This window comes from Enoplosus armatus, chromosome 16 (assembly GCF_043641665.1).
Source record: "Enoplosus armatus isolate fEnoArm2 chromosome 16, fEnoArm2.hap1, whole genome shotgun sequence".
Classification (NCBI taxonomy): Eukaryota; Metazoa; Chordata; class Actinopteri; order Centrarchiformes; family Enoplosidae; genus Enoplosus; species Enoplosus armatus.
The window spans coordinates 13,161,477-13,176,710 of record NC_092195.1 but is presented as its reverse complement, the minus strand read 5'-3'; the positions used below and the strand labels follow the sequence as shown (position 1 = coordinate 13,176,710).

At 40.9% G+C, this 15,234-nt stretch overlaps 1 protein-coding gene across 1 annotated transcript in view; it reads left to right on the top strand.

Annotated features, from left to right (window-relative positions):
* Positions 1 to 231: 231 nt before the first annotated feature.
* trps1 (trichorhinophalangeal syndrome I) overlaps positions 232 to 15,234 on the top strand; it is a 55,906-nt gene continuing 40,903 nt past the window's right edge. The window contains exons 1-7 of the mRNA XM_070922153.1: positions 232 to 1,012; positions 1,586 to 1,701; positions 6,144 to 6,756; positions 7,099 to 7,313; positions 7,762 to 7,972; positions 8,104 to 8,353; positions 13,904 to 14,720. Of these exons, the coding sequence (XP_070778254.1) occupies positions 232 to 1,012; positions 1,586 to 1,701; positions 6,144 to 6,756; positions 7,099 to 7,313; positions 7,762 to 7,972; positions 8,104 to 8,353; positions 13,904 to 14,720 (3,003 nt within the window). The remainder of the gene's footprint in view (positions 1,013 to 1,585; positions 1,702 to 6,143; positions 6,757 to 7,098; positions 7,314 to 7,761; positions 7,973 to 8,103; positions 8,354 to 13,903; positions 14,721 to 15,234) is intronic.

Genomic DNA, 15,234 nt, shown 5'->3' with positions numbered 1-15,234 from the left:
CTTTCAAAGAAGTTTGTAAATTGAATCAAAGCTATTCTGTACACACACATCATTGTCAGAAAATTACATTTGTGTGCGTGTGTGTGCGCGTGTGTAATCCACAGTTGTATTATTTGAGTCCTGCAGGCATATTGTATCTCTTAGTGTCTTGATTTTAAGGGATTATGAAAATCTGCTTGATATTTTTGTCCCCCAGTTCCTTCATGTATGCATAAACAATACATAGTCTACATGCTTTTAATGTCAATAAAACAAAAGAAATCACTTTTTCTGTCTCTCTCCCTGTCTCTTTTCATCTCCTCAGAGATGGTGAGGAAGAAGAATCCCCCTATCCGGAGTGTGGGAGGTGAGGAGGAGGAGGAAGAAGAGGGGAGGAGACCCGCAGGAGAGGAGGAAGAGGAGGGAGAGGAGGAGGGGAGAGTAGGAGCAGAGGCCGAACGAATAAACCGACCCTCTGAACCAGAATCCTCCGACCGGATCAGAGGAGATGAGGAGGAGGAGGAGGGAGACAGCGAATGCGTATCCTCATCTGTCTCTCCCTCATCCGTTGGTGACCGCTACAGCAATGAGGAGAGAGGGGGGAGGAGAGGAGGAGGAGGAGGGGGGAGGTCCAAGCAGGGAGGAGCGGCGTTGACTGACAGAGCTGAGAGCCAGTCGGAGCCTGAGGATGGGGAGAAGGGGGTAGAGGAAGGAGAGAGGAGCGAAAGAGACAGAGGGGAGGCAGACCATCTCACTACCCCTCTCCTCTCTGCTCCCCACCTCCTCCCCAGACAGGAAGGAGGGGAGGAGTCGACAACTGACACCCCTCCACTTTCTGCCAGCCCCTCTCCTAAACTCCAGGACTTCAAGTGCAACGTGTGCGGTTACGGTTACTATGGCAACGACCCTGCTGACCTGGTGAAGCACTTTAGGAAGTATCACCTGGGCCTGCACAACCGCACACGGCAGGACGCTGCCCTCGACACACACATCCTGGCCCTCCACAACATGGCTCCCCAACACACACCTCTAGGTAACAGCTTTCGCGCGTAATGTGTTAAACTTGTGTTGATGCTTGTTGTGTAAAACAGCTGTAAATGGAAAATAACGTGGATCAGTGCACAAGTTCATGATATAAGCATCACTGATCCTTGGACCACACACTGACATGGTACCAGGGTAAGAAGTGTACCGAAACAAATCTGAACCAGAACAGGAAAAAACATGATTATCCTATTGCCACCTCATTATGTATTAACATACATACAATGAGTGGTTAAACCCTGCTGCATTGGGAGTAAGTAAGCTACAAAATTCAAGAAAAAGCTATGTCTCTCATAACAAACCTAAAGTACATTAGCATACAAACTCTGGTTGTTTTTTGAATCCCTGTTTCATTACATTGTAAAGGCACATTTGCTTTGTTTTTCAGTATGCTCAGGGTGCACCAGTTTCTTGCAGCAACAACTTGTTGATTGTTGATCTAAAGTTTTCCGTCTTCCCAGAAGTCAGACATGTCCTCAGATTTTTGTGCCTCTGGCTGCTTGACCTCTGTTTGTTTATCTGCTTCTACAAGTCTGACCCCTCCTTGTATTTCTGCTCCCAGACATACAGGCAGGACAGGGGCAGAGGAACCAAGCCAAAGAGTTGGGGAAGACGAGACCAGATATACACAATCAGCAGCACAGGACAGTTATGATGAACGGCACATATGATGTACAGGTAAGCACTAGTTTAGTTTATTTGTACTAATAATAATAAGGAAACAAATACATTCAATAGTGCAGGAAAGAAAGGAAGCCTAAAAAGCTTATTCATGATAAAATTATGAAAAGTAGCTGGACAGCTCTGTGGACAGCAGTGAATATTTTGCAAACAGCCTCTGTGTGGCGTTTGTGGTCCAGTGACGCCAAAAGGACATCAAAATACACAAGAAATAGAGATAATGTACCACATTGATGTCACCACAGTGGTCTCATGGCAACATGGAGTGTCAGGTCCATAAATATATCAAACATGGAAGGTGACAATATGCAGAACTATCCAGTGGCTGTCATGACAGCACTCAAGCACGTTTCTTTTTTAGTATTTTTTTTCTTGTTTGAATGTGAGTATGGATATCTCTTGGATATATGTGGACTTACTTTTTTAGTTATCTCAGTGTACTGCCTCCCAGGTAGAGATGATACTGTACATTTAGTTTTGTCTTGTATTTTTTATCTTGAACTTTAAGAGGTCATGCACAAGGTGTACTTTTAGCTAGAACATTGAAACTTGAAAATGTTTCAAAAAGTACATTAGAGATCTGCAGATTCAGTGCTAATGCATCTGCTATTGCATTTACTTTACATCTGCTTGTCATTATCAACAAAAAAGGGCGTACACACTGCATTGCAAAATCTGCATTTTTTTCTGAAGCGTTCTTTTAATTCACTTGAAAGTTAAAATTTAGGAGACGGTAACATCAACTGGATAAAAGCAATATTACCAACTTTCTATGAATGACGCAAGCAGTGCATAAAAAGAAATAAAATAAAAAGACGTAGATGGTACTCTCACTAAAACATGAAGTAACGTGACAGTGTATCAGAAAAGTTTTAAGAAATCGATATCAGTTTGAAACTTTGATCCAAAACAGGTGACACATTGATTCAGTTACCAATTCACCATAAGCATTTCTCATAAATCTGTAATTCCAGGCCCATAACTGAACTGACTAATTTATTGGGTCGAACAATCTGCAACCGATTTGTAACATAGGGTGTGTGTGATTTGGACAGTGAGGCATTGTAGAGCAAGTTATAAAACTTTATAGACTGACAGATGAATAGACACAGAAAAGGAGACAAATAAGGGCACCTGGCAGATGGGCCGCACATATGCGTACATGCGAGCTCAAGCCTATGCACACACAGAGACGGGTACAAACCAATTACAGGCAATGCATATGTACACACACACATATGCGTACACATGCACTGCATGCGTCATACTTATTGTGTTTTAAATGATGGCTTGCAAATGCATATCCTGCACTAATCCGTCATATTCAGCGCTCAATTTGTAAACATTTTAACAAGGGCTAGTATCTGGTGGGAGCTGCTTTGCTGAGATATTGCTGGATAAAGACAGGAATGCTGCAAACTTTCAGGTGCAATTCATAATTCTTTCGTCAAGATAAATGTTGTCCATATACTTGATAGATGATGGAATTTTTACGTTGTAATTCTACACCATCAGAGCACATTCAAAAGTCAGATGTAATTTGCACCTGCAGTCTGGACATCAAATCAGAGGATTAAGAATGTCTTCAACGATTTAGTTTTATTTCACTGATTTCAGAAAATTTATTGACTTATTGAAAGCATTTTTGACCTTATCAAATTTAATGAATAGTTGACTTTTTGATTTGTTGATTTTTCAAGTTATGTTTTGCCCATATCTTGTTCCCAATTATCAAGCCATTTATTCCATATTAATTCAGGGTTTTTAGCAGTTTGAGAGGCTTTCACATTCCTGAACAGCCAATATGCCAATCAACAAATAATTTTCCCCCGCATTGGGATTTTTCCCACAACTGCAGTTGACCATAAATACTGAGGTCAAGTGTGCGCCTTGATTTCAAGTTTCTAAATTAGGTTTCATAGCCTCAGCTTAACACCTATAAATAGTTTTAATTTTCATATTTCATACTGTATATTTAATACTTACCTAAAAACTGATTTTCATAGTCATACACATTAAGTAGGATTTAGAAAAATAAGCCCTTAAATTGTAATTTACTTAATTGTCTTAACTTTTCTGCATTGAGACAGTTTTGGTAACAATTGGGTCAAGGATTTGGACTTAGTGTGCGTGAACAGTAGGGTTTTGTCTGAAAGCTTTAAACAAGATGATCTAATAAACGTGTGTGTGTCTGTGAGTGAGTGAGTGTGTGAGAAATAGTCAAGGAGTTTCATTTCACTTAAACCAGGAGTCTGTAATGGCCGTAAGTCACGTAATGGACACAGAAACACACATACACACAGTAGTCAAGTACATTTTACACACACACACACACACACACACACACACACAGTCAGAGTCAGAAATAGAAAATCCAGTGGGCTTAAGTCGTCATTATGAAGAAAAAGTGAAAGTATAAAAAAAAAAACGAATGAAAGGGGTCTCTATTCTCTCCATCCCTCACTCGCTTTTTCTCTCTCCCGCCCACGTTTGGAAAATTCCATGTTGTCATTTGCTAAGACGAGATGCCCTGTCAACCAATGAGCTTGCGGGAAAAAAGACTCGGGGAGGAGAGGGATAGGGGAAAGAAGACTGGAAGAGACAGACGGAGAGAGAGGCTTTGAAACCAGTAGTTATAATCGGTTGTTAGGCAGTGTAATGAAACAGCTGTCAGACACATTTAACTTTCGTTTTCTCTGTTCTCCAGTTGTCTCTCTCATCATCTGTCTTTGTCTCTCCTTCACCTTCTCCTCAGTTCTGCCTTTTTTTCTTTGCTCACTCTTTCTTACTTTCTTACTCCAATTCCCTTTTTTCTCTCACTTCTCTCAATTGGCTTTTCATCCCCCTCCCCTATTCCTCTCCTTTTACCTCAGCTTGTCTTGCTTGTCCGCTGCCTCTTTTCTTTCTCTCTCTCTCCCCCATCTCATGTTCCTCTTGGTGTCTTTCTGTCCATTCTGCTTGCTAAAATGACGTGACGTTTGGCTCTTCTCTAATTGCGTGGGCAAGGTCTGTGGGATGTGATGATTGGATGATTGCTGTTGTGAGATCACACACAGTAATAGATCTCATTCAGCCTTCTGAATTTATTCCCTTCAATTAAGCTGAAATGTGCCATCTCACATTGAAGTTTTTTTTTTCCAGCTGTTGCGTTTCTTGCTCTTTTTATTGTCTTTATTTAGTGTCTTTTTGCCTTTTTTCTGCCATTTTAAAATTTCTGTGCTCAGACAATAGCTATTAAAATAAATTCCTTGTAATTGTCCTCCCCACTAAAAGAGACAGTGAGAGACAATTTTTAGAAAAGGACAAAAAGAAGGGGAAAAAAGGAAAACCAAGTTCCACAGTGTTATTCTCTAAAAATCAAATCTGAAGTTAAAGTACAAAATGATGACCTAGATGACAATGAATTAGTTCAAAATAAGACAATTAAGTTAATGCAATAATTTGACAATTATGACACAAATGCACGCTCAACAACATTTGCACTGTGAAAGTCATGCTAAATGCCTCTGTAGGAAAAAATGATGAAACCATACACCTTTTGCTCACTTAAAACGCAGCTTACCATTTGCATTTTGTTCTTGCCAACCTCTATTACAAGGCTGCCAACAGCCTCAGCATCAAACCACAGATCCGTAAAGAGACAAATCCATATTGTACAGTAGTAAGTCTAATGTCACTGTAAGACTTGCCAGGTTGCCTGCTCACCAATATAGCCAGCAGCACACTATAATCACCTACAGTCGAGGGGCTAACGTAATAAAAAACAGACGAGCGTCTGGTTGCTCGCTCAGCAATGCAAAATCGTGGCCTCATACACTGGATACTACGGTAGAGCCTGACAGATACAGTATGTTATTGGTCAGTTAGTTAGAGTTTGGGCAGCCTTCTAATTGTCCACAGTGACAAACAGAAAGTGATGGATTACGCTTGTTGTGAGTTTCCATATTTGCAGCAGCACAGCTCAGCATTTGAAAGCTCATGTCACGTGTCCCCCAAATATCTGCTGTATAGGAATTCAAAATGACAATGAGAGAACAATGTATACAGTATAGTACACCCAAATATGTCAATCACAGATATGTACAGTTATGATCCAATATATAACATGTTGTAGGTTAGGGTTGGGGATCAGTAGCATTTTATTGAATCTTGCAGAGTCATATTTCTTCTACTTCACGAATGATCTTTGGCCGAGGATAGACAGCAGATTGCAGAGAACACATTAACCAGGCAACAGCCAAAAGTTTAGTTTAGCTGTTACAGTAGCAAGTTAATTAACTACAGCTGATATAATCTGCCACTGGTGATGTTTTTCATTTAAACCAGCAAAAGAGTCAGCTGTCATTGTCAGCTAAAAATGAGACGCCTGCAGGAATTGATTTTTACTCTTGATGTAACAATCACTTTTGTCTTTTTCTCACTTTTCTGCTTGTCAACAGGTGACGCTGGGTGGCACGCTAATTGGGATTGGCCGCAAGACCTCTGATTGCCAAGGGAATACCAAGTACTTTCGCTGCAAATTCTGCAACTTCACGTACATGGCCAGTAATTCCTTAGAACTTGAACAACACTTCCTGTCCTCACATCCAAATAAAGTCAAAACTCCGCCAAGCACGCCCCTGCTGGCCACCAATAACCTGGCAACGCACGATAACCAGGCGAAGGAAAGGAGTCAAATATTAGACGGGGCGGAGCGGGTCGCAGTGAGAGCAGAAGATGATTCCTTGGTCGGTTACTCCATCCCAGTCAGGGCGTGTTCAGATTCGCCGAGCTGGACGGGGGAGCCGGGTCGAGGTGCTGTGCAGGCGTATTATTGGTGCAAATTCTGCAGCTGGAGTTGTGAGTGGTCAGGGGGCTCGGCGAAGCTTTTAGAGCACTATGAACAAAGACATAGAATGAGCCCGGGAGGTACTATGAGCCCCAACAACTCTAATCCCGGAGGGTTGGACAGAGAGAGGGAGAGAGGAGGGAGAAGAGAAGGAGGAGAAAGAGACCACATGGCATCCAAAAGCCGCAAAGATCTGTCATCCAACCCATCCAGCACCAGCCAAGGTAATTAAATGGGAGGAAAGTATGGTGAAATGTGGTGGTGAATTGCTTTATGGATTTGTTAGTAGAAGGTAACACTTGATTAATGATCAAGTGTAATAAAATTAAATAGCAGTCTAATGACTTTGCTCGTTGCACTGCTGGCCTCTACTTATTTTCTGTTACTAGTACTACGATACTGCTTGACCTCGTCTTTTTTATTGTTGCGAGTGCTGTGATACTACTTGACCCACCTTGTTTGTTTTCCTTGATACAGTTGACCCAGTGTCCTTGTTTCCTTGTTTTTCTACTCCAAGACAAAAATTGTTTTATTTAACAGACCTCTGCTCTGCTTTCTGCTCCTAGGAGACCCAAACAGCAGCGATTCAGAAGCAGTCGTGACCAGTTATAACTGTCAGTTGTGTGATTTCCGGTACTCAATGGCCCACAGTGCAGATGTGATCGTAGTAGCACCGTTACTACTGCACTACCAGCACAACCACTCCATCCACCGATGCTGTATTCAGCACTGCATGTATTGTCCACAGGGGCTCTGTCAGCCGCATAAACACCTGGGGGAGGTGAGATTGATAAAATATTGAAATGTTTATTTGCTTGGTGTTTTGGTGTTTGCTTGGCAATTAGAAAGAGCGCAAGAAAATAAAATGTAATATATGAACAAGTGTAAAGTTAATTGTTCCAATTTCCGGCCTAGTTAAAATTCCCTTGCTTCCCCGATCCACCCACACACACTCTCCACCCTCCTTTGTGCCAGCTGCCAAACGGTGCCGTTGCAGGTGTTAAAAATGCAAAAAGGATGGTTAACAGCTAAAATTGGGGATGGAATCATTCAGTTAATGATGCACATTCATACTGGTGCCCTTTGATGTCACCTGCATAGACCAAAACACAATTACAGAGAAACAACAGCAGGAAAACCATCTCCTAAAGTCTAAATTCACCCTATATGCATAGTTTCCATCCAAGATCCGTGCTATTCTTCAAACGTTGTCTGATCTTTCTCAATAGGTGTCTCACCCCTTTGCTTGTCGGAAGCCCACCTGCTCTAAATGCTGTTCCAAGTTTCCTCAGTCCACCAAACAGCAGGACACCGTCGGTTCAAAACCTGCCACCGCCACCTCACCCAGCATGACCCCTCCTAATCCGAGAGGTGACCCTGGTGTGATTTCATCATCAACTTTTTACCCCTCCAACCCTGCCCATCCTGTTGTCACACAAGGTATTCAAAGGCATACTTCCTCTGGTTTATTTTGTCAGCATATTTTCAACTTTTTTTTTGTATGTCAATAGATTTAACATGGCCCTGTCTTTGTTTCTTGCTCCTGATTCGTCCTGTCTTTCTGTTCCTAGGCGTCACCCACTTGTGTGACCAGTGTGCGTTTGCCACCACCGACATCGATGTGTTGCTCCAACACTACGAAAGCTGCCACACCCTGATTAACCTAAAGGGGGCTCCACCACATGTCAAGGCTGAGGAAGAGGTTGGGGGAGACAAGGAAGGGGGGAGAGGAGGAGGAGGAGGAGGAGGAGAGAGGGAATACTCTTGTACAAAGTGTCACTTCATCACAGAAGTGGAAGAAGAGATTTTTAGACACTACAGGTAAGACTGTGATTAAATAGTAGTAGTAATAATTATTAGTATTTTGGATATTATATATTATTCCACATAATACAGTGTGGTTTTTCATAGGATTGATTGTTAAACATAAAAGTGTATCAAAAAGCTTTAAATATTTTTAATACACTTTTACACTTTAAAAGATACACAGGAAGTCTACCTTTTAGTCAACATACAGTCAATATTCCAGTCAGAGTCTATGACTAAATGTTCCAGTAACTGGATGACTGTGAGTATAAAAAAAAAAATTCCATTCTCAAGTCGATAAGACGATAAAGTATTACTTGTGCTTGGATTCAAACCCCTGTGCTCTTTTTTTTTTCATACACTTAAGACACTCATAGACACCATTTAGACATTCACACATAGATATTGACAGACTTGTAGTATTTGGATAAGAGTATCATCATACTGTGAGGAGCATTACTTAAAGAGTAAAAAATCCAGAAACACTTGACCCTAATGAGCAGAAACACACTGATCTCACAATAAAGATGTTCTTTATAGCACTAGTATAGTACTATATAGTACTTTCTAGTATAGTATAGTGTTTAGAGACTTTTAGAGTATTTCCACATTCCATGCACCTTGTAAGTAAGTAAAGTTCCCAACTTTGTGATGAGCTTCATTAACATCTACTTACTGTATGTCCAGAAATAATTATTAGCTCAGTTTTTGCTTACAGTTTTTTGGTTGCTGGAACTCATCATCAACTCATTTTGCCCATTTCTGTCTGTGATTGGTGACATTATTTATCTATTGTCACGGCGAGAATCATGTACGTTTCAAATACTGGCAGTTTGAAAGTAATCAGCAGATGAAAGTGTGCCTTTCAATTCCTCTTGCACTACAAGATCAGCACCGGGTCCCCTTACCTGCCGAGGACTTAATCTAATCTTGGAATCAACTCTGAGACATGAAACTGTGAGAATCTGGTTTTGTTGACACCCTTAGAAAGGATTTAAACAAGTGGCCTTTTCATCATAGCCTTTTTTAAGCTATCACTGTCCTGTGAAACAGTTCTGTTTAAGCACACTACTACATGTTGCCATATTTTGAATCTACCACAAACACAAGGCCTATAAATGGTACTCCACCGATTTAGCATTGCACTGCTACATTAAAGTTGTCATTCATAATGGACAGTTTTTATTTTAATTGTCCAAATTGGGCGCCTACTTTATCCACAATGCAACTCACTCGCCTACAGTTCAGTCGGAGGTTCGGGTGTGTTAAACTAGTAGCGGTAGTGGTAGCTTCGAGCTGCTGGCCTTAGGCAGACATAAGGAGCGGTCTACGGAGGTCTGGTATCCTCACTTCTTTCTAACTCCACACCCCCACGTTTGTTTCTTTTTCAAATTTGTAGTTCAGTTTCCCCCAACCCATCCAATTTGATTTTGCGGAGCTCCCTTTGAAGCCACAAAAGGCTTTGTACAACTCTTTCACATATGCAGAAGTTCTCCCCAACACCTGTAAACAAACTTTGATGTGTAAAGTAAGTGGAGTTCTCCTATAATTATAACTACTACTAGTATTTTTACTGACTATCCCTCCTGGAGTAGCTTTCTCCAAAGAGGATCAGCCTGCCAATATAGAAGCATACACTTACAGAGTTTGTGTTAAGTTCTGATTTTTGAACTCTTGTTTTCATATGAGTCAGTACACTCAAAATTATTTTTTTGCTTGCACATACAAATGTCTCTGTACAGTATATATGCATGTGCATACCTGCTAAATAAGCCAGACTCTAAAAGCCTGGAAAGGTCAGACTAGACTCCACAGCCAATGTGTTGTCTACACTAACACTCACAGAAACACACACATATTCACTGGGTTTTCAGTGACAGAGCCAGCAAGAGATAAAGAAGTTAGGGTGTGAAAGAAAGAGAGGGTGGTGTGGGAAAGTTAGTGCTGAAGACAGAGACTGAGAGAGATAGTTATGAACTGAAGTAAGTTGTGTGAAAGTGTGAAATCATTCTGGCTGTTTAAGTATTGATCTAGATTGCTGATCTGGATTGTTTCTTGATATATGCTCGCAAACAAACTCACATATACACTTACTTTCTCTTGTTTTCTTGCACACACACACACATAAGATTTCGTTCTGAACGAACCGTCTTAGCACAATTTCTGCTTCAAATCAATGAAAGATTAAAAAGTTTGATTCATTTCAGGGTGAGAGAGAGAGAGAGAGAGAAGGGATGGAGTGACGAAGAAAAAGTAAAAAAGACAGTGAAGAGATTGTATGAGAGAAGGAGAATGAAAGACAAAGAAACAGAGGGAGAAACTGAGAGAAAGGCCGAGAGGAAAGTGGAGAGAAGAGGGAGAGAGGGTGACAAAGCGACAGAGAGAAAGAGAGAGTGTGGAGGGGATTTAACAGTCCACTCACGTCCTTAACAAAATCTAAGCTCTGAATCTCGGAGCTCAAATCAAATAAAACTGAAATGAAGCCAGAAAGTTTCACACCACCACTAAAATCAACCAAACCTTAAAGTATCCCAAGGCCAAGTTTTAGAAAACAAAATTCAGGATTTAATTATCGGGTGCTCAGAACAAAGGGCCATGGTGTAGGGGTGGAAAAAAGTTACCAGCTGAAACAAACTAATCAATCTCCTTTATAACATCTATACCTAAACACTCACTGAGGTTCTGACACTTGTAAGGCACAGACATACACCAGCAGGAGCTTACTCTAACAAATGCCTTTGTTGTGATAGCGGAGAATGTGTATTATGTGATTACAATGCCAGTATTTTTTTTGCCTCGTTATGTTAAAACTCATAGGGCTTCAAAATAAGATGCTAAATGTGTGTTTTCATGCACAAACAGAACATCAAACATTTTATAACCCATACTAAACAAACTTTTTGTATTGCAAAAATACTGCCATGTTCTGAGCGTAATTATTAACACTTGGTGAGTATGAGTGTGAGTGACTTGTTGCGTGCAGGTGTGTGTTGACCTCAGAGCATGTAGGGGTTGTGACCTTTAACACAGCCTTGTTATTTGAGCGACTTTTGGGTGAGACTTAGTTGGCATAACGCAAAGTGCACATAAGCTAGCAAAAATGCATGGGATGTTCAGGCTCTTTGCTCACATATCAAATGCATTTAAGTTGGGTTCCTTGGGACCAGTCGCAGATTGAAAGTCTCATCCACATGGGGGAAGCAAACCCAATGTCAAGCTGCAGTGGGCTATATTAACCTGTCAAATGTGTGCTTCAACATACACTACATAGTCCATTGCTGCAAAAAGAGACCTTTAGAGAGAGTTTTTTTACCGGACACAGGTCCTGACTGTTGTTATGACAGATATCAATAATGGCCTTTTTCTTTTTCCTGTCCATTATTACAGACTCTTCTTGGAACATTCTTATCTAGTTGATTTGTTTACTTTCTCAAAAGATCTTTTCCACGGTAAAATGTAATTCAGTGTATGTGAGACAGATGTAGCTGCTGAGTGTTCAGGGTAAAGGTGGATTAGATCAGTACATGTGTAGAGTGAATGATATAAAGTTAATTTGTCATGTTTGTGTGTGTGTGTGTGAGAGAGAGAGAGAAACAGTGACAGAGCAATTAAGTGAGTAAATGATTCAGTACGTGCACCAGTCCATGTGCGTGTGGTGTGTATGGTGATGACAAACAGAGAGGCCACTGTGTCTTTGTTCAGCATCTGGAGACATTTAAGTCCGTAAGGTTCAAGGTGTACTTTACTCAAAGACACATTTTCACAAATTTCTACCAATTCGTTTTGATCTGCTCGAGATGCTGTTTACAGCCCCACCTTGAATACGTCATTACACAGTGCATTTATTTTCTTCACCAATTAATGAAGGCCAATAGATAGACAAAGACACATAATATAAACAGAGAAAGACAGACAGAGAAAAAGTGAGCTTGACGGAGAAGAGGCACAGATCTGCACTGCATTTATTTTAATGTATGTATTTTATTTTTTTGAACCTACATGTCATTTCACTCTTTGTCAAATATATGGCTGACATGTTTATATGTGTATATGTTCTTAGAAGTTATATTTCTGGATGTATCCTTAATATTTGTGTGGGTATTCATCCGTGTGTGCAGCTCATTGTTTTGAATGTATACCTTACAGTTTTGCTTTTGTTTTTTTCCTGCATGGAGAATTGTTGTGGCAGGTTCCTAGATCAGGTGCTAGAACAGAAAAATGACAATTTGATGGTTATTGGATGCTTTCAATTAAATCTTTTGCATCTTTATATTCCAAAATACTCCCATTGCAGCGTGGTAGTGAAAACAACAGCAGTGTCAAGCAAATTGCTGCTTTAGGAGGATATGTGAGTGAAATTAGAGAGAAAATTATATTATTATTATTTTGAGTCAAAATTACATACATGCACGAGCAAACATTATCAGCTAACTAGGTTATCAGCTAATAGGTCTGAATTGTTACCCTGTATTTATTTTCAAGAGTAAAGTTTTGCTAAACCATTGAAATCTACTTCCCAGCATAATCAATCATTGCAGTCAAATAACTTGCTTATCATAGTACAAACAAAGAGATAATTTTATTGTTCTATTAAACATTTATTCATGTATATTTTGACAGCTGCTAGTTAATATGTTTCCTATATACCTAAATATAAAGCAGCTGCCCATAACTGGCCCCACCAAAAGTCACCGCAAACAGGAGTCCAAGTTCTCAGTATAGATGGTCTATTGATTGTGCTCGCTGGCCCTCACAAGAAGCTCCAAAACTGGATTCTGAGCCAGGAAAAACCCTGATGTTGTGTATCGTATAGATTGCTGGTCATTCAGGGCCTTGCCAGCAGGAAATGAAGGTGGTTTGTTGATGGGTGATTCATTTCTTGTCATTCAGATTCATTTACTTTCCTCACAGTTTTGCCCTAATTCATCGTGATTTAGTGGAACACTGAGTCACTTTTTGGCCTCAGGCTCGGTGAAACTCTACCTGAGTGTTTGGAGGAAATCAGGCAGGGACAAATGCACTTTAAATGTAGTCAATTCAGGGACTGGGTTATGGTTTTTGTAAATAGATAATAGTAATAAGAATACCATATATGGCACCTTTCAAAAACAAAGTTGCAAAGTGCTTCACTATAAAACCGTAATAATAGTCAATAAGACACATAAGATATAAAACAGGATAAAATAATTTGAATAGTTACAACAAATACCATCAGTTAAGAAAAAGGAGAGTGTTACATATAGTTTCATATACAGCCCATTAAAAATGTTTGGAAATTAATGCTTTTTGCATTTTAAATTGATGGAATTCAAGATGAGTTGACTCACAAAACCAGGTACTAAAATCTTTATTCTTATGATCAGTCTCAGTAGTGTTACTGTTCTGATTTCTGTTCACGAGTTGGCAAGAATAGACTTTATATATATCTTTTAAGTAGCATTATTGTATGGTTGAGCTAACCATTCCTGATTCAAAATGAAAGTCAACATTTGTACTCTGTACTTCATTCTAATTCAAGTTTTTATTGGTGGATAATTCATTCACTGCTTTCTTCTCTCTCTGCAGGCGTGTCCATGCGTGTTGCCGTTGTCGACGCTGTGACTTCACGGCTCCCGATTCGTCGGCCCTCCTCGACCATTTTAACTCCGCCCACTGTCATGAATCCTCTCCCTCATTAAGCTCAATGACAACGACTTCCTTAGCCACCTCACTGACGACCTCACTGACGCCTTCGTTAACACTCTCAGCCAATGGCTGCTCAGCTCCCTCTACCTTAGCCATTAAAGAAGAAAGTAAGGGGGATCTTCGCCTCCTCTACTCCCTTGCACCGCCTGAGGGACGGTTGGCAGAGGGAGGCAGAGAAGAGGCAGGAGGGGTGGTAAAAAGTGAGGGAGGTGAGGAGAAAGAAAGAGAGCGGGAGAAAGGCTGGGTTCTTGGGGAGACAAGAGGACTAGGAGAAAGAGGAAGTGAGCAGGCCCACGGTTTACTCTGGGTGCCCAAGGAGCGAATGGGACCCGAAAGAGGAGTAGAAAGAGGAACAGGAGGTGGGAGCCCCTCTCTTTTCTCCTCCCCCCTCTCATTATCATTTGTTTCAGCCAATCACGAGGCCTCGCAGCAGAAAAGAGGTGTGGCTTCACCTAGCATGGTTTACCTGGGAGACACCAAGTCATTTTTGGGAGATACCAAGTCGTTTTTGGGAGATGCCAAGCTGTATGGAGGAGGGAGGCCAGGAGGAGCCACCGCAGGTGGAGGTGGAGGGGAGAAACAGATCCAGATGCCCCCTCAGCAGTACACAGGAGGAGGAGGGAGTGGAGGTGGAGGTGGAGGAGGACAGGAGACGAAAGGAGGAGCCGCTAAAGAGGAGTCCCAATCACTGCTACGGGTAAGTGGAACATGTGCACACCCTCTTACGTCTCTCATTCTCTATATCCCTCTGTTTCACATTCACCTCATTCTCTCATTTAGCCTAATCTTTCGTCTTTGTCTCTCTTACATCGTGATTTTAGCTTTTAGCTCTGAATGAAGGCCTTTGTAGCCAGATCTCTATAGCCAGATCCTACCTGCTGAGAGCATTAGTCGTCAAAGTGCTTCTATTAATACGCCTTCATCTTTGTTTCCTTTGAATCCAATGTGAGGATTAGACCACCTCATGCTGAGAGCAGCTACAATGAAATCTGTAATTCTTCCATCATATTTAGAGTGCTTATACAGATTGATGTTGGCTAAAAAAAGTGTGTACGCGTGTCCTCACATGCTTGTGTGTGTTCATATCTCTGAGTTTTTGTCCATGTGTGTGCGTTTCCATGACATAATTTCTTTTCCCATAAGTTGAATTCGTCTTCTTTTTTTTTTAATGAAATTTTAACTCACAACACTGAGAAACTTGCCTGTTGCTA